Here is an 18,774-nt window from a genome sequence, read left to right on the forward strand (position 1 = left end):
AGTCATTTATTTGGAAGAAACGATGCGTGCACAGTGTGCATCAAAAGTAAAGCATACATAATGTGATTGTAAAAGGGGTATTTGAATCCTCCCAGTGGGATGTCATAGGGTATGTTTATAAACTCCAACTAAGCAGTTGCTCTGCAATGGAATTCCACTGGCATTTGAGATAATAATTTGCACAGTCAAATTACCTTCTTTACAGAAACCCAGGGAATCATGAGAGCCTAATCCTTTATTAATGTCAACTCATAGGCTGCAAGAAAGCGTAAGATTGCCATTCGAAAAGCTCAAGGGAAAAATGTGGAGGCCATCCGAGAACTGAATGAGTATCTCGAACAGTGAGTGTTTTGCAAGAGGATTGTGTTTTGCTATTATGATAAATCTTTTTTTAATTAAAATGGAATTTACATTTGATTTTCTTTTTTGCTTCCATGCTGTTCATTTACAGAATCACCACACACACATACCTTTTTTTTTCCTTCTTCCCACCAGGTTTGTGGGAGATCAAGAAGCTTGGCATGAACTTTCAGAACTTTACATCAATGAACATGAGTAAGTTGATAAGTCTACATAAAACCTGCTAACAGTGTATATCTCTTCTAAGTTAAAGTGGCTACTATGTATCTAAATTTTGGTGGGAAGGCTTACATATTTTAAATTTTTAATAAAATTGCTTTATATGTCTTTAATAAGATTAAACAGCTATGAAATTATTGGAAGCTATTTTTATAATTTTCATCAAAAATCAATATGGAATGATTTTGCTTGTCTCATCTTCAATCATGATGATTGTTTTGATTTTTCTTCCAAATCATTTTCACTAATTGGAATATGAAATACTATGATTTTTGTTAAAAGCACTATTTAAAAGGTTATTTTTAGAGTTTAAATTGTTCTTGCATACAAAGTGCTTTGTCCTTGCTGTATTTCAAAAAGAATTTCTTTTTAGGACATGGTAAGATTCTGTTGATTGTAAGGATTCATTAGTGTTCTTGCTAAGAGAGTCTGTTCTTCCGAAGGGGCGGGCATTCTGTCGCCTGGGTACAAAACCAAGCACAATCAAGAATGTTGAACTCACTTATTGGATATCTAATGGTTTTTGTGAGTTTTTTTCTTTTTTTCTTTCTTTCTTCCTTTTTTCCTTTCTTTTTTTTTTAATTGCTGTATGACAGGAGGAAATCCCGGTGTGGGAGGATTAATGCAAAGCCTTAGTGCAGGTTTTCTAATATCATAGCATTAATTTTAACATCCCATTTTCAGGCATGTTTTTTTCTTTCCTTAGTTCTTTTGCCTAGGCTGAATTATATCACATTATTTGCTTCTTTCCTTTTAGGAAAATGTAAAAGAATCAGATTCTAAGGTAGTATTGTGCTATTCTTATTGTCTGGAAGCAGCTAAGCCTAGTTCTCATAGAAATTAAAATATTTGACTTAGGAAATAAAATATAACATTATTCTGTTCTTTTTGTTTTGCCACAATCTGTTCATGCAAAGTGAATTGGAGAATCATGGCAATTAATCCAGGATTAATTCAAGCAGAAAAAAATCTACTTTGATGAACTATCTAGGTAGTTAAGCATAATTGTTTCAATTCTCTAAATATTGATGCAGTTACAAGTGTGTTTCTCCCATTTCTTAACTCACCTACTCATTTCAGATATTTTCTGATTCTCTATAGGATACAGAGTGCTTTCATTTTAAAATTTTCATTTTTCATAATCTTCATACTTTACATTTTAAATATGTAGCATGATTAATGGAAAGAGCCCTCAATTTAGAGTTAGAGTATTGGGACTCAGTTGTTGGCACTGCCACTTAATACTTGTCCCATAGGACTAAATGCTTTATGAAGTTCTTCCTCGTTTTAGTTAAATCTATGATCCTATTATTCTTTTACCTTAGCTTTTTTTACTTTTTAAATTATAACTTTTTTGACAGTTGCTTTGAGAAATAAAATTATACCTTTTTTCCTCAAAGGAGGGGGAGGGTATGGAGAAATGAGGGGATGGAAAGTTCTCCTAAAATTAAACAGGATAATCCAAAGCTTTTTAGCTATAATGTAGTACAAATTGTAGTGAGAAAAGCAGCTGAAAGTAATTTGTTTCCCAAGGAAATGATAATTGTACTCAACTCACCCTCTTCAATAGTGTTACAAAAATCTATTTTGACTTTTAATCTAGTTATGGTTATAAAATGGTCATCCATCTGTTTTTTCCCCAAACAAAAAACAGGCATTCTGTAATTAAGGATAAGTTAAAATATAGTAGAGTATGACAAACATATTTTGAGACTATCTGACTTGAGCATAGGAAATAGGATATGTGTGGCACAGAATTTTAAAAAAAAATTAATAGACTGAAACATAGGGTATTTTCTTAGTAATCATTTGTTAAACATTTACTATGTTCCAAGCACTGTGCTGAGTGTTATATGTATACAAAGAAAGACAAAAGTAGTCCTGCTTTAAAGGAGTTCACATTCTAATAGAGGAAACCCATATATAACATTTAGCAGTTTGAAAATGGTTAGATTCTTTTTTTTTTTTTTTTTTTAAGTAGGTTCTGGGTTGCTCTCATCTGTGTTTACATTGCAGTCATCTCTTTTGAGGTACTTGAAAATGCTTACCTGGATTTTACAATGAACAGGAGCCATAGTCTTTCTATGACTGAGTCATTTTACCTTAAGAGCTTTTGTACTCTTCTCAAACTCTTGTTCTTCTTAGGAAAGGATATATATCTGGAAGTACCTTCTCATAACTTTTCTTTTTTTAAATAGGTGATATGGTATGGTCCAAATACTCATTAGAAAGGGAAAGGAATCCATCTCTTCATATATGAAGTGAGAAAACAGTTACTCTGCTTTCGGTTTTAATGTTTCTTTAGATTCCTTCAGTACTATTATTGGCACTTTTTCATTGGTGTATTGGTTTTCATATGTGGAGTCTGTACATATGTGGAATCTGTACATTTATATTTGAAACCAGAGTGGATTGTAGAAGGGAGAAAAAAGATAAGTAATTTGGCTTTTTCATTCATAGTCATCAGAATATATAAGGTGGCATATTCTAATTTTTTATGTTCCTATATTGGCAGAATGTATCTGAAAATGTAATCTCTTCCTTTTGTTGGAAAGGAGCCATCTTCTTTTTTCCAACTTAGTAGATCTTGTAGTACTTGTGTCATTAGGATTTCCTATGAATAGTAATTTCACATATGAAATTAAGGATAAATTGTACATTACATTATAGTTGCTTTAAGAAGATGGTTAGATCAATGTCTTTTTAGAAGCAGTTATCATAACAATCTATACTTCATTTGTTAGAATTTTTTTTTCTTTAGCAAAGATCTCATGCTGTTAATATCTCCTTAAAAACTAGTGTCATTGTTGCTAAATAGATTTCGTTTTAAAATTTCTTTAAAGATTAAATTAATCTTGTAAATTTTAGAATTAACTAATTTGTTGAGGCAGCTTAATTATAAGGATTTTGAGAATGAAATAATAACTAATGTGATGGCAAAAATTGCTCTAAATTATTTTAAATTGCAGACAATCTACTGTTTTTAGCAGTTTTTAATCAACCAATTTTGTTTTTGATATTCTTCAGCTATGCAAAAGCAGCCTTTTGTTTGGAGGAACTTATGATGACTAATCCACACAACCATTTATACTGTCAGCAATTTGCTGAAGTAAGTGTTTTAAAAAAACTGTTTTAATAATTTAATTTGCTGACGTGTTTTTAAAACTATTTTAAGTCATTCTGTTTTTGTCACTGTTGCATAATTTGAAGGAAATAAAAGTAAAGCTTTTAAAATTTTTGATGTTAAATATGTAATTTAAAAAACTATCTGATGAAATTTTAGTTTTAGGCTTAAAGTTTTAAATTCCTAATTATTTTTTGAAGTGTTGACTTTTTAAAAATCTGGTATTTGGAGTTTTTTCAAAGTTAGTTTGCATATTCCTTTGTTTTAATTTAAAACCCTGAGGTTTCTAAGAAGGCTGATTTTTTTTTTTCCTTTTAAATATATTTCTAGCAAATCCGTAGGGGTAAGAAGATGAATTTTATTTGCATACTACCGTATAGGTGATATTTGTTCTGAATATGACTAGAAGTCAGTTTCTGAGGTGATGTTCTATCTCAGCAAAAATTTTAAAGTAATTACTGAGGCTTAGCTGAAGCACTTTAATAATAAAAATAATTGCTACAGGGCAGCCTTCACTCCTAAAGCTGTATTTTATGTGCTATTGGAAAGTCCTGAATAGTAGAAAATTAAATTCAATGCACTAGTTTAATTTTTTTTAGAAATATGTCATTTAAAGTTATTATGCTTTTTTCCCTTAATGAAAAGGTCTTTATTTTTTAAGCATTCAATAATATGGAAAAGATCAAATTTCTCATAGGGTACTGTTTTGTCTTCTTGTACTTCAGATGGTATTTGAGATTTAAATTAATACTAACAACTTTAAGATGAGTTCCTTTAACACCTTGGACTTGGATATGAAATATCTGACTACTGCAATTAGTAATTCCTGTGGTATGATGAAACATGTTATATTTCAAAGTAGTAAAATAAACAGATTTCAGCTGTCTGCAATTTTAACAGGTTAAATATACCCAAGGTGGACTTGAAAATCTTGAACTTTCAAGAAAATATTTTGCACAAGCATTGAAATTGAACAACAGAAACATGAGAGCTCTTTTTGGGCTTTATATGGTGAGTAGAGGTGTATGAAAAATGTTGTTTTTAAAAATCTGTCATTTAAAATTCATTATTATTTCTAATGACCTCCCATAACGTTTCCTCATTTAATTGTATGGTTTTGATCTTCAGTGTAGTTTAAATATGTGTAATAATTTAAAATTCTAATAATTTTTGAACTGTAAATAGCACATAAAAATTTTTATTGTTAATTTTTTTAGAGTTCCATAGTTGTTTTTTTGCGAAGATTTGAAACTAAAATTAAGTGTATAATTTAGAATGAATATAATATATATGTACATATATGACATACATCCATACACACAGGTACACATATACATACATAAATGTTCTCATAAGTTGTCCCAGAAGTCTTAGTGTAGTTTTAAGCTATGTATAAATGCATATATGTAATGGAATACACACACACACACATCCACACATATAAAAGTAAATTGAGCAGTTTGATACTTTTCCATAAGAAATAAAAATTGTCTCTTTAAAAATTAAATCTTTCAGCCTTGATAGTAAATTGATTGCTCTCGGGGATTTTATGAATGAGTTGGTGTCAGTTCTGAGTGGTTCCCCACTCCCTTGGAACTTTCAGTCCACAGCCAATGGCTGTCCTCCCTCACAGAGTGTTCCCTTCCTCCTGACTTCCACTCTGTCCCTATCTCTCAAAGAGTGAACTTCTTGTCCTCTTAACCCACCATCTGGGGATAGCCAAGGTTTTTTCCCCTAGCCTGCCTGCTAAATCTGCTTTCCTACTTTTAAAGTGTATTTCCTATTACACTTGTCATAGACATAAGCGACACACTGAACTAGTTTTATTTTTATTTCATGTTGTTGATTGATTATGCTGTTCTTCCTATGCCAAACCCTATATCATGTTTACTACTTTTAAACATACCTTAAGATAGTTCAAAATATGATACTAAGAAGATGTCAAAATATGCATTATAAATAGATTTTTTAAGGCATATTACTTTCCATTTTTCCTAATGGGATAGGATTGATTCTATTTTAATTAATAATATTTAATTTATAATTAATAATAAATTAATAATTAACTATTAATAATAAACTATTTCTGTTTATTATATATGACTAAAAGTTAAACTTAGGAAGAATCAATGAATTGCAATACAGTATCCAGCATTGTATTGGATGTTGTCAAGAATGCAAAGAGATGTAAAATGTTGACCTTATCCTCAAGGACCTTATGTAGTTAGGAAATAAAAGGAACACATAGAATGTACTCCTTAGGAGTCAGTGTCCAATTCCCCAGTTTTATAAAGGAAGAAAAGAAGGCCCAATGGTTTTTAAGTGACTTATTCACAGTCCCACAGATTGTAAGTGTCCAAGTTCAGATTCAGATAAGTTAATTATAAGGCTATAACAATGAAATTTTGACTTTTTTTGGAGGAGATCCTTTTTTTTTGTAGAAAATATAAGATTTGCAGAGTTTTTTTTTAAAGTAAAAGGCTTAAAATTTTTACTTTATCAACACCTTGAATCTTTCAGAATTTGACTGACTAATCTTTTTTTTTTTTTTTTTTAAATTCTTACCTTCCATCTTGGAATCAATACTGTGTATTGGTTCAAAGGCAGAACAGCAATAAGGGCTAGGCAATGGCGGTTAAGTGAATTGCCCAGGGTCACATAGCTAGGCCTAGTCTGAGGCCAAATTTGAACCTAGTACCTCCTATCTTTAGACCTGGCTCTCAATCTACTGTACTACCCAGCTGACCCTGACTTGAATAATCTTTTGATGGAATTTTAAAGGTCATCTTACAAGACTAAATTGAAAGAAATTTTAAAAGTATTTTTTTAAGCTAGGTTTGGTTGTTGGGTGAACATTAGCTACTGAGGAGGTGGAAGCTGTCAGTTCTTTTGGTTGGATCTTGAAAGATTATGTGGTCTGGCTCTTTAAGGTAGGGGAAAAAAACCAACAAGTTAAAATTAAATTTTGCTATCATAATTGGGAGATTATTTAAAAGTATCAAATGATACAAAGGGTAATCAAAATATATAAGTAGATTGGTGAGCCAAGATGGCAGAGAAGGTACAGGGATCTATTTGATTTCTATTAAATTACCTCCAAAAAAACCTGTTATATAAGTCCTCAAAATGAATTCTGGAGCAGCATAACCCACAAAAAAACTTTAGCCTCAAAGAACTTAGAGAGCTGGTATGAGGGATCTAGTGTGGACATGGAGCATAGCATGTCAGAGCAGGCCAACTCAGGCAACAGGCCTTGGGGGCAACTGAAGTAGCAGCCAATACTTCTGGAACTCAGCCACTGAAAGTAAGACAAGTCATAAAATTGCTCAGAAAGAGATTACAGAAGTTCCTTTGCTCATTCTGAGTGCAAGATTCTTGTCACATTGTCCATGTATAGAACCATGCCCCAGGCAAGGGACATAGTCATAGGTTGAAGAGAAGCACCAGTACATACTAGCACTTGGAACCACAGGGGAGCAGGGGACTCTGGTTGCAATTTCAAGGGGTAAAGAGTGGTTGGGTTACTCACACACCAGAGCAGACAGAAAGTACTAAATACACTTCTCCTTACATAATACCACCTTGGAAGACCTAAAAGCAAATAGATCTCCACTGCCAGTTCTGAAGGTAACTGCACAAAGAATCTGAAGCTTAGAACACTGTCCCCTTCAGCACAGTTGCAAAGCCCATAACAGTTTTTTAAATTAAAAGAAAAGAAAAAATTTGGAAAATGAGCAAACAACAAAAAAGAAAGTTATTTTGGCGACAGGGTAGACTCAAACTCAGAATAAGACAATAAAGTCAATAATATTGCATGCAAAAGCTCCAAGAAAAATATGAATTGCTCTCAAGCAAATCAGGCAAGAGAGGTAGAATCAAAATTGGGAAAAGAAATGAGAGTGATATAGGAAAATCATGAAAAAAGAGTCAACATCTTGATAAAGGAGACACACAAAAAAATACTGAAGAACTTAGCGTCTTAAAAAACAGAATAGGCCAAATGGTAAAAGAGGTACAAAAATCCAAAGAGAAAAATTCCTTCAAAAGTAGAATGGGCCAAATGGAAAAAAGATCTACAGCAATGCACTAAAGAGAAAATCTTCTAAAAAGACAGAATTGGCCTTCTTGGGGAAAAAAAATTTTAGAAAATTACAAAAATCACTGAGAAGAATTCTCTACAAAGTAGGATTAGCCAAATGGAAAAGGAGGTACAAAAACTCACTCAGAAAAATCATGTATTAAAAATTAGAATTGGGCAAGTGGAAGCTGATGAATCCATGAGACATCAAGAAATAGCCAAACAAAGCAAAATCAAAAGAATTAAAAAAAAAAGAAAACATGAAATATCTCTTGGGGAAAAACAATCGACTTGGCAAATAAGTCCAGGAGATAATCATTTAAGAATAAATTAAGAAATAATTTAAGAATTATTGGACACCCTGAAAGCCACGATAAAAAAAAAAAGAGCTTAGACTTAAACTTCAGGAAGTCATCAAAGAAAACTGCCCTGATATTCTAGAACCAGAGGACAAAATAGAAATTGAAATAATCTAACAATCACCTTCTGAAAGAGATCCCTGCCAAAAAATTCCCAGGAATATTATAACCAAATTCCCTAACTCCCAGGTCAAGGAGAAAATATTGCAAGCAACCAAAAAACCTCCCCAAAACTGGTGAAATATCATGGAACCACAGTCAGGATAACACAAGATAATAAAGGATTGGAGGGCCTGGAAAATGATATTCCATAGGGCCAAAGCAACTAGGACTTCCAAAAGTATTACCCAGAAAAACAGCATAATTCTTCAGGGGGAAAAAGTGGGTATTTAATGAAGTAGAACGCTTTCAAACATTCCTATTGAAAAGACCAGAGTTGAATGGAAAATTTGACTCAAATACAAGTCTCAAGTGAATCATAAAAAGGTAAATAGGAAAGTGAAATTAAAAGACAATCAATAATGTTAAACTGTGTATATCACTGTATGAGAAAATGATTCTTGTAACACTATAAAGAACTTTGTCATTATTAGGTCAATTACAAGGAATATACATAGAAGGCAAGGGTATGAGCTGAATATGATGGGATGACATAAAAAATAAAATTAAGGCATGAGAAAGAAGAATGCATTGGGAAGAGGAGGATGGGAAAAATAGAATGGGGTAAATTATCATACATAAAAGAGGCATGAAAGTGTTTACTTTGGAGGAGGAGATAGGAGAGTGGGGAAGAGTGCATGTAAATGTTACTCTCATCAGAATTGACTTGTTGAGGGAAAAACATACATAATCAATTGAGTATAGAAAGTTTTCTTACCCTACAGGAAAATAGGAGAGGACGGGGATAAAAGAAGTGGGATGGGGCTGATAGAAATGAGGACAAGTTGGGGGAGGTAGAGGTCAGAAACTAAACAGTTAAATAGGATGGAAAGTAATATAATTTCATAAGTAATGAATAAGTAATACACTTTCAAAAGTAATTCATAATGATTACATTTTTTTTTACAAATCTCTTATAAAAGCCCCATTTCTCAAAAACAGAATGAGTATATAAGATTATAAGTCATTCCCAAGTTAATAAGTGGTAAAAGATATGAACAGACAGTTCTCAAAGTAATTAAAGCTCTCTGTAGTCATTCAAAAAATGCTTTAAATCATTACTAATTAGAGGAATACAAATTAAAACAACTCTGAGGTACTATCCCATACCTATCAGATTGGTTATGATACTTGAAAAGGAAAATGAGGAATTTTGGAGGGAATGTGGGAAAGCTGGGACACAAATGCATTGTTCGGTGAATTGTAAACTGATCAATTATTCAGGAGATCAATTTGATCTTTGTCCAAAGCCCTATAAAACAATACATACCCTTTGATCCAGCAATAGTATTACTAGGCTTGTATCCCAAAGAGATAAAAGAACAAAAAGGGGAAGGACCCATATGTACAAAAATATTTGAGGAGCTCTCTTTAGGGGGACAAAGATTTGGAAAGTGAGGGGATAACCATTAACTGTGGAATGGCTGAGTAAGTTATAGTATATGTTTGCAATGGAATCCTATTCTTTTGAAAGAAATGACAAGCAGGAGGCCTGCAGAAAAACCTGGAAAGACTTACTCAAACTGAAACAGTAAAATAAGTAGAACGAGGAGAAATTGTATAGTGACAAGTATTCTTGACAGTGAACAACAGTGAGTAATTGCCATTCTCAGCAATACAGTGATTCAAAACTATCCAAAGGATTCGTGATAAAAAAATGTCATCTATTTCCAGAAAAAAAAAGAACTGAATCCCAGACCAGACCAAGTCTTTCACTTTCTTAATTTTTTTTTCTATTTAAGTTTCCTTGCACAAAAGGATTAATATGGAAAAATGTTTTATGTGATTGCACATGTAAAATTTATATAAGGTTGCATACCATCTCAAGGGAGGTTGAGGGGAGAGGGAGAAAGAATTCAAGACTCAGTATTCTTTGAAAAATGTTGGAAACTGTTTTTACATGTAATTGGGGAAAAATTAAAATTTAATACTATAAAAAATGGAAAGGCATGAATAGATGTCTGCACTATGTTGCCCAAATTATATGTATGACAAAGTAAACTAGATAAGCTGGCCTTATAGTAATAGTTAAAAAGAATAAATTGTCATCCCAAGTAGTACACTGTCATTCACAAAATGTTAAAAGATCACAGAAAGGTTTCTAGTGCATGGAGTACATACTTCACAAAAACCTTGCATAAAAATATGGAGAAGGATCACATAAGATTAGATGTCTAGACATTTGTACTGATAGGGATAGTAATGTATTTGTTCTAACGAGATGAGGAAGTTGATGATTGGCAAATTCTATTAATGTAGTGTGCTTTTGATTTCATCATGATAGAGATCACCCTAGTTGTCTTGGAAGCCTATGCTTATAGGACATAAGCTCTGATAGGTCCTACAAAGCTAGAAAGTCTTTGAGATGGTACTGATTATATACCCTTCAAATAAGCTGCTACCATCCAAGGTCTAACCTAGTAAATTCAGTGAATTTCCTTTCTGATATTTTGACTAATGACTTTTTGGGGGGTTATGTTTGTTTTGACCAAATGTAATGACTACATTATGTAATGACTACATTAATAGAATTTGCCAAGTCATGAAAAAGTCTGCTAAAGCACATGAAACAGTTCACTGAGACAAGACATGATGAAGCTCCATATTGACAGAATTACAAATCTCAAAGTATAAGATCATTGCCAGTGACAATAGCTTCAGTCACAGATTTAAAAAAAAGAAAACCTTCCCATCTATTTATCACAAGTTAACTAAATGGAAGGTTTAAGTAATTTAATGTTTTTAAGGTTGGCAGTGTTTTAAGAGTATATTCATTTGATAAAAAGATTTTTTTAATCTGGGATCCATAGATCCCCATCTCTAGATGGATTTTGGGGGGGGAGAGGAAAAAATTGCATCTCTATTTTCACTAACCTTTATTTTCCTTTGTAATTCTATTTACCTTATTTTATGTATTTAAAAATACTATTCTGAGGAAGGTTCCATAGAGTTTATCATATCTCCAAAGCAGACCATGACACAAAAAGATTATGATTTTGTGATCTAATATAAGTAAATATAAATTTATTTATGGTATTTAAGTGTTCCAGAAATAGCGGTGGTCCAAAAAGATCTAGTTTCAAGATTCCTCTTGAAAATCTGAAAACTATGGATTGTTAGCATTTTAGTGGCTGACTTTGCCAATAGCTATTGGTAGCCAAATCCAATTCAATTTGCCAAATAGTTGTTAACTACTCCATGCTAGGCACTGTGTTAAGCCTTGCAGATATCAAAGACAAAATTAAAAAGCTCTTGCCTTGCAAAAGCTTATATTCATTTGAGGGGAAAATCAGGTATACAAATAGGTAAATACAAAGAAAGAAGGAAAGAGAGAGCTAAGAAAAGCCTTTTTTTGGGAAGTAGAACAAATCAGAGAAATATTTCAGAGGTTGTTCTTCAGGTATAGTGTGAAATTGTTTACTAATAAAGGTAGTAGTCTCAATTTTAAAAGCATTGGGAAAAATGACTGCTGCTTTCACAAGTCTCTGTACTTCTTGACTTGCTTTTCTCACCCTGTGGTCTCTTGTTCTCACTTCTGATAATCATTCTGATGTGACAAAACTTTTCTAGACTTTTCTTTTATTCAACTTTTTTTAGAAGGCACAGCATTAAATTTAATAAGCATTGATTATCTCATGTGTGCAAAGCATTATATTAAGTTCTACATATACAGAGACTCTTAAGGGTGTGTGTGAATTTCTTGCCCTCAATAAACTTAAATTTCACTGGGCTCATACAGTATACATGCAGATAAATAAGGAAGCAAGGAGATTATAGGTATGGGGGATAACCTGCACAAAGCTCTGGGGGTAGGACATGAAATGGGGAGCTCAGAGAAAAGCAGTAGGAATAATTTAAGACATAAATTATGTAAAAAAGAGTAATATGAAGTAAATCTGAATTAGATTGAAGTCAACACAAAGGAATAGGAGACTTTCAAGAATTTTTCTTCATGTTTCCAGAATTTTAGCTCTCGTGAGTAAGGAAAATCAGAAGTGTATAGAGACCAAATTTATATACAAAGAAATCACCAAATAACTTAGATTTTTAAAAGATGTGCTGGATATGGGAACAAGTTCATGTAACAGGGGATGAATATGATGAATATGAATATGGTCCTATAAAAATAGGGTCTAGATTACTAATGATACTTAGCAGTGGTAAGAATGAATTGAGATTAGTAAAGCAAAAATTGACTAAAAATTATATTGAAGGTTTAAATCAAGAACAGGTCAGGCCTGGGTAACCTTATTTTCTTTTGTTGATAATTAATAATCCATCAGATTAAGAGAATGATTTAGATATAGTTTGCCTAAATTTTTAGTAAAGCATTTGCTTAAGTAACTTCTAATACTCTTGTGGATAAGATAGAGAAATGTGAATATATAATTAGATGGATTCAAAGGTTGTTTAATGATTGAATTTAAAGAGCAGTTATTAATGGTTTAATGCCAGCATGACAGGAAGTCTCCTGGGGAGTGCCCAAGGATTTATGCTTGACTCTGTATTATTTAACAATTATATCAGTGATATGGGTAAAAATATGGAGGACATGCCCATCAAATTAGCAGATGAAACAAAACTGAAAAGGATAGCCAACACACAGGATGCAGAATCCAGCTATTAGACAGGGTAGAGCATTGGACCGAATCCAATAATATGAAATTCAATAGGGTTAAATGTAATATTTCAAACTCAGGATTGAGATAATCGAGTACACTTATTGTGGAAACCATGGGAGTTTTATTGCACTACAGGTTAAATAAGTAAATGGAGTCAGTGTGATAAAGGCAGTCAGAAAAAATTAAAATGATTTTGGCCTTCAGGAGTAGAGGTACATCTTCCAGGAACAAGGAGATTATAGTCCTGCTGTACTCTACATTGATCAAAACATACCTGTATACAGTATTGTATTTAGTTCTAGATTATACAGTTTAGAAATAACTGGGATGGTGAAGGACCTAAAATCTGAAATGTATGCCATGTGGAGATTGGTTGAAGGAACTGGGACTGTTTATCTTGAAGAAGAAGAGACTCAGGAGAAATATGTTAGCTATCTTCAAATATTTCATTATCTGTCTAGAAGGCAGAAACAAAAGTAATTGATAAATGTTTCAGAGAGTCAAATTTAGGCTGTCAGGAAAAGTTGTCCAGAAGTGTAATGACCTGCTTCTGGAGGTAGTGTATCCTCATTAGAAGTTTTAAAGCAGAGGATGGATGACCACTTTTCTGATACGTTAAGGTAACATGACTTTTTTTTTTTAATATAGATTAAGCTAGATGACCACTGAATATCCTTCCAAAGCTTATATTGGGTGATTCTGTGGTTTCATTTTGTCATATAGTCAGTGGAGCCTCTTAAGATTCTTTTAACAGTTGATCTAAATAATTAGATCTATGCTTTAAGAATAATGGCAGCCATATGGAAAATTAATTGGAAAGATAGGATAGTGGGCAGTAGAATAATTAGGCTATTTCATTAGTCTAGGTATGTAAGAGGTAATGAGGGCCTGAACTAGTTTGTTGACCTTGTGAATGGAGAGAAGAGTAGAGATGCAAGAGATATTGTGAAGTTAGGGCTAACAAAACTTGGTCATTGATTGGATGCAGGGATTGAAGGAGTGGGACAAGTTTGAAGGAGAGGGATAGTTTTTGAAGTTATGTTAAACACTTAATATCCAAAAAAAGCATAAGAATAAATGGAGCTTTCCTTAAAATGATAAAATAGTATCTATTAAAACCATCAGCAGGGCAGCTGGGTAGCTCAGTGGATTGAGAGCCAGGCCTAGAGACGGGAGGTCCTAGGTTCAAATCCGGCCTCAGACACTTCCCAGCTGTGTGACCCTGGGCAAGTCACTTGACCCCCATTGCCTACCCCTACCACTCTTCCACCTATAGGTCAATACACAGAAGTTAAGGGTTTAAAATTAAAAAAAAAATCAGCAAACACATTCTGAAGTGGGGACAAGTTGGACCCCTTCCCAATAAGATCAGAGATAAAACAAGAGTGCCTATTATCACCACTATTATTCAATATTGTACCATAACTGCTACTTCTGGCAAAAACAAAAGAAAAAGAAATTGAAGGAGATAGAATAGACAATGAAGAAACAAAACTATCACCCTTTTGCACTTGATATGATTGATATAATTTGAGAATCTGAGTAAGTCAACTAAAAAATTAGTTGAAATAATAACTATAGCAAAGTTGGAGGACACAAAATAAACCCACATAAATTATTAGCATTTCTACATATTACCAACTAAGTCCAGCAGCAAGACTCAAAAAAGAAATTCCATTTAATTTAACAGTAGAGGATATAAAATATTTAGGAGTCTACCTGCCAAGACAAAGCCAAGAACTATATGAACTTAATTTCAAAAGACTTCACACAAATAAAGTAAGATTTAAACAATTGGAGAAATATTCATTACGGATAGACTGAGCATATATAATAAAAATGACAATTCTACCTACACTAATCTGCTTATTCAATGTCATACCAATCAAACTTATAGAGCTAGAAAATAATACCTATTATCACCAAAGTACTGTACTGTATAGGAGCAATACAGAGTTGGGGAGGGGAGAGAAAAGGATATAACATAAATATATGCCGACAGGGAAATAAATATAAAATGATTCCAATCATATTGCACAAAAGTGAAATTTGAGAGTCAAAGAAAAGTTATGTATCTGAGGAGTTTAGGCAAAAGCATGCGAGAGAATTGTGTTCAAACCAAGTCTTGAAGAATATATGGATTTTTAAAAGGCAAAGATGGTCAGAGAGAGAAAATGGGAAGAACAATCCAGGTGTAAGAAATTTGTGCTTAAAAGCATAGATGAGAGAAAGCACTAGAAAACAAAAGAATCAGCTGAACTCAGAGGCTAGATAATCCCTGAAGTCTTCCCCACCTTTAAGTTTATGAAACTAATGTAGAAGGTAAACATAAACTTGAAAAAAAAGACAATAATGTCCCTTAGTAGAAAACAAAGAAGATAAAGATTATTTTGGTAATAATATAGTTGAAACAATTGATTTTTGTCCAGATGGAGTAGAAAGAAACCTATAATCTGGAAAGAATTGACATAAAGTTTGATACTTATTTTGAATGTTTAAAAATTGATTATGAAGACTGGAATGTCTAAAAGACTTTAAAGAAATATGAAACTGGCAGATGAGAAAGATATTAATAGTCCTAAAAATGGTTACATTAGAAATAATTATTGCTTCTGATTGGAAGGAATAAAACAGAGATTTATTCCAGGCTTTAAGTAACTTGTAGTTTTTACCATAAAATGTTATAGGAAATTCATATTAAGAGTAAAGTAGGTCTCTAATCTCTCCAATCTCAGATCCTATTTACTCCATGTTTTCTTATAAAATTTTTGTCAATCACTGATGTTCCTTAAATCCTCTATGTAGGATTCAATTGTGTTTGGGGGGCAGGTCTTCTAGTTATTATGTAATAGTTTTAAATAGCTACTTTTCTTTTTTCTCTTCTTTTTCTCTGTGTTATATTTAGAATTACATTTTCACTCTTATGCCCATTAGACTTTGTGATGTTCATAGCCTTTTAAATTATAGACTATATCTGCTATATTGTATAATGTATTATAAAATCATTGTTTTTTATTAGTATTGATATATAGTTGATATCACAATCATGACTTATTTGTGTTTTTCATCATTTTCTGGGCTAGAAAAAGGAATGTGAGCTTGATTTCTTTTCTTTTCTGTTTATAGTCTGCAAGTCATATTGCTTCAAATCCAAAAGCAAGTGCAAAAGTGAAAAAGGACAATATGAAATATGCCAGTTGGGCAGCTAGTCAAATAAACAGAGCATATCAGGTTAGTATATAAAATGTAATTTTATATTATCAATGAATTCCATTAATATATTATGTTTCTTTAAGTTCAGTCTACTTATGTAAACTGTACAATGAGTAGGTTTGATTTTCAAAATCAGTTGTTCGTATTAGGAGGCTGCTTTTGGAAGTATAGTCACTTAATATGTACAAAAATATTAATATGTGAATTTCCTATACCTGTCATATGAATGCCCCACTTCAATTAAAATAAATAGCAATATCCAATTGTGTATTTTTCAGAACGATTATAATAGATGAACTTTAAGTTAACATGTTAACCCTTATCAGTTAAATGTTTAGTCAGAAGTTAAGAGAATACCTGAAATTATAATGTGAATTACTGAGAAAAACACAACTTAACCTAAAAACAACTTTTTAGTGTTATATTTCTGTATATATTTATCAAATTTAAAATATCAATATCAGGAAGCTACCATAAATTGAAAGTTCAGAAAATAGATCTGGACTCTATTTTTAAAAATGATTTTCATAATTTTATCACATTTTATTTGGAACCTCAGAAATGTACATTTCTATTCATATAACATGATCCAAAAAGATGATTTATGTGTAACCATTAATCTATTTCATATTGTTTGCTTTTTAAAGGAAGTACAATATAATAGATCATGCATGTTACTTTCAAAACTGCTTCTTAATGCTTTCTTCTGGACTTCCTTTTCTCTTTTATGCATTTAAAAATATATTTCAATTGTCCTCATTTTGGAGCATTACTGTTGCCATTCCTCTCCTTTTTCTTCCAACATCTTCCTCAACTCTTTTAAGAAATTAAAGGAAAATGAAACCTTTTTTAAGCATAGTTTTTAAAAATCCACATAATGATCAGCTTAAAAAATGTGTTTGAGGATCAAATGAATAAATGTGATGAAAAATGCTTTGCAAATCTTAAAAGTGAATATATACTTGCTAGCTATTATTTAGTGTTAAGTGGCCCAGATCCAACTCAGATACTGGCTTTGTGACCTGAGCAAGTCACTTAATTTATGGCTGCTCACTTCTAAAATAGGGAAAATAATAGTACTCACCGCTCAGGGTTGTTGGAATAAAACTCTATTTTATATGTACATAAAAACATAAACTCATACCTTCTGCCTTAGAATCAAAAGTGTGTTTTGGTGCAAGGAAGAAAAATGTAAAGGTTAGGCAGTGTGGCGTGGGGTTGTTAAGTGATTTGCCCCAGGGTCATGCAACTAGGAAGTGTCTGAGGTTGGATTTAAACCCAGGACTTCCATATTTCTATTTTTCTTACTAAACTTTCCCAGTACCCTTTGAAGTTAAGATTCTAAAAAGACAATTACTTTTTTTTACCTATTAGAATTTTAGTACTTCATCCATATATAGCTCTTTCCAGTTGCTCAAGTAAATATGTTTTTCTCAGTTTTGTGTCCTTGTTTGTGCATTTTTGAGTTCATATTCAATTCTTGTCTTTTCATCAAGAATGCTTAAAAAACCTCTATTTTGTTAAAAATTCATTTTCTCCTATGTAGGATTATATTCAAGCTTTGCAAGTAAATTATTCTTGGTTCTAAGACACGATCTTTGGGTTTTTTGAATAATGTATCTCAGGCTTGCTTCTTAACTTATAATAGAAGCTTCTATGTTTTTGTTCTCCCGACTGGGGTGCTTGTACTTAAATGTTTATTTATAGATGCTTATAGCATTGTTTTTTCCTTTAATATTAAAGTGATGGATTTTGGCTATGTGGTTCCTAGTACTTATTCTTTTGGGGTTTTTATGAGAAGGTAATCAGTAGATTCTATCTTCATTTTTACATCTGGTTCTAATAAATAATTTTGGGCAATTTTCATTTATGAATTCTTTAAATATCAAGTTCAGACTTTGAGAAAATCATGGTTTTTAGGATGTCTGATGGTTCTTAAATTATAGTAGGTAGCTTACATTTTTTTAATTTATAACAATACATACAGCATATGTGAGATTGTTATTGTTAACATGTAGCATGTCTATATGTACATTTGTACATGTTTATTTTCCTCCTTCCCCATCTTTTTTTAGTAGCTTGTAAACTCTTTATCCTCAGGACCTAATTATTGAATTGACTTAAATTGTATATTAACAGGTAGAGCTTGTGTAAGAATACTATTGTGTACTTTGTAGTCTCAAGAGGTTGGATGTTTACAGTGGGACCAAGTTATGGAGCATCTTAAATTCAGCAGGCAGTGGGAAGATATTATAGGTCCTATTTTTGTTATCATTCATAAACCTTTACTATCTGTCTTAGAATTAATACTAAGTATTGAGTCCAAGGCAAAAGAGCAGTAAAAGCTAGGCAGTTGGGGTTAAGTGATTTGCCCCAGGGTCACACAGCTAGGAAGTATCTGATGCCTGACTTGAATTCAGAATCTTCTTTTTCCAGGCCGGGCTCTCTATTCACTGGGCCCTTAGCTGGCCCCATTACAAGTTCTTAAAGAGAGGAATGACATGTTCAAAGAAATAGTTAAGGAATATTAATCTTCCTTGTAGTGAAGGTCATATATCCAAGTAGATAATCATAATATTTGTTGGTTTTTACTTAATTCAAAGGAGAAAGGCTGAAGAGGAAATATTTATGATCATATAG

The 18,774-nt window shown here is 32.3% G+C and overlaps 1 protein-coding gene across 1 annotated transcript in view; it reads left to right on the forward strand.

Annotated features, from left to right (window-relative positions):
• EMC2 (ER membrane protein complex subunit 2) overlaps positions 1 to 18,774 on the forward strand; it is a 64,411-nt gene that overhangs the window by 41,044 nt on the left and 4,593 nt on the right. Inside the window, exons 6-10 of the mRNA XM_044668783.1 lie at positions 256 to 341; positions 496 to 555; positions 3,607 to 3,688; positions 4,604 to 4,714; positions 16,048 to 16,152. Coding sequence (XP_044524718.1) covers positions 256 to 341; positions 496 to 555; positions 3,607 to 3,688; positions 4,604 to 4,714; positions 16,048 to 16,152 — 444 coding nt within the window. The remainder of the gene's footprint in view (positions 1 to 255; positions 342 to 495; positions 556 to 3,606; positions 3,689 to 4,603; positions 4,715 to 16,047; positions 16,153 to 18,774) is intronic.

This window comes from Gracilinanus agilis, chromosome 1 (genome assembly GCF_016433145.1).
Source record: "Gracilinanus agilis isolate LMUSP501 chromosome 1, AgileGrace, whole genome shotgun sequence".
Lineage (NCBI taxonomy): Eukaryota > Metazoa > Chordata > Mammalia > Didelphimorphia > Didelphidae > Gracilinanus > Gracilinanus agilis.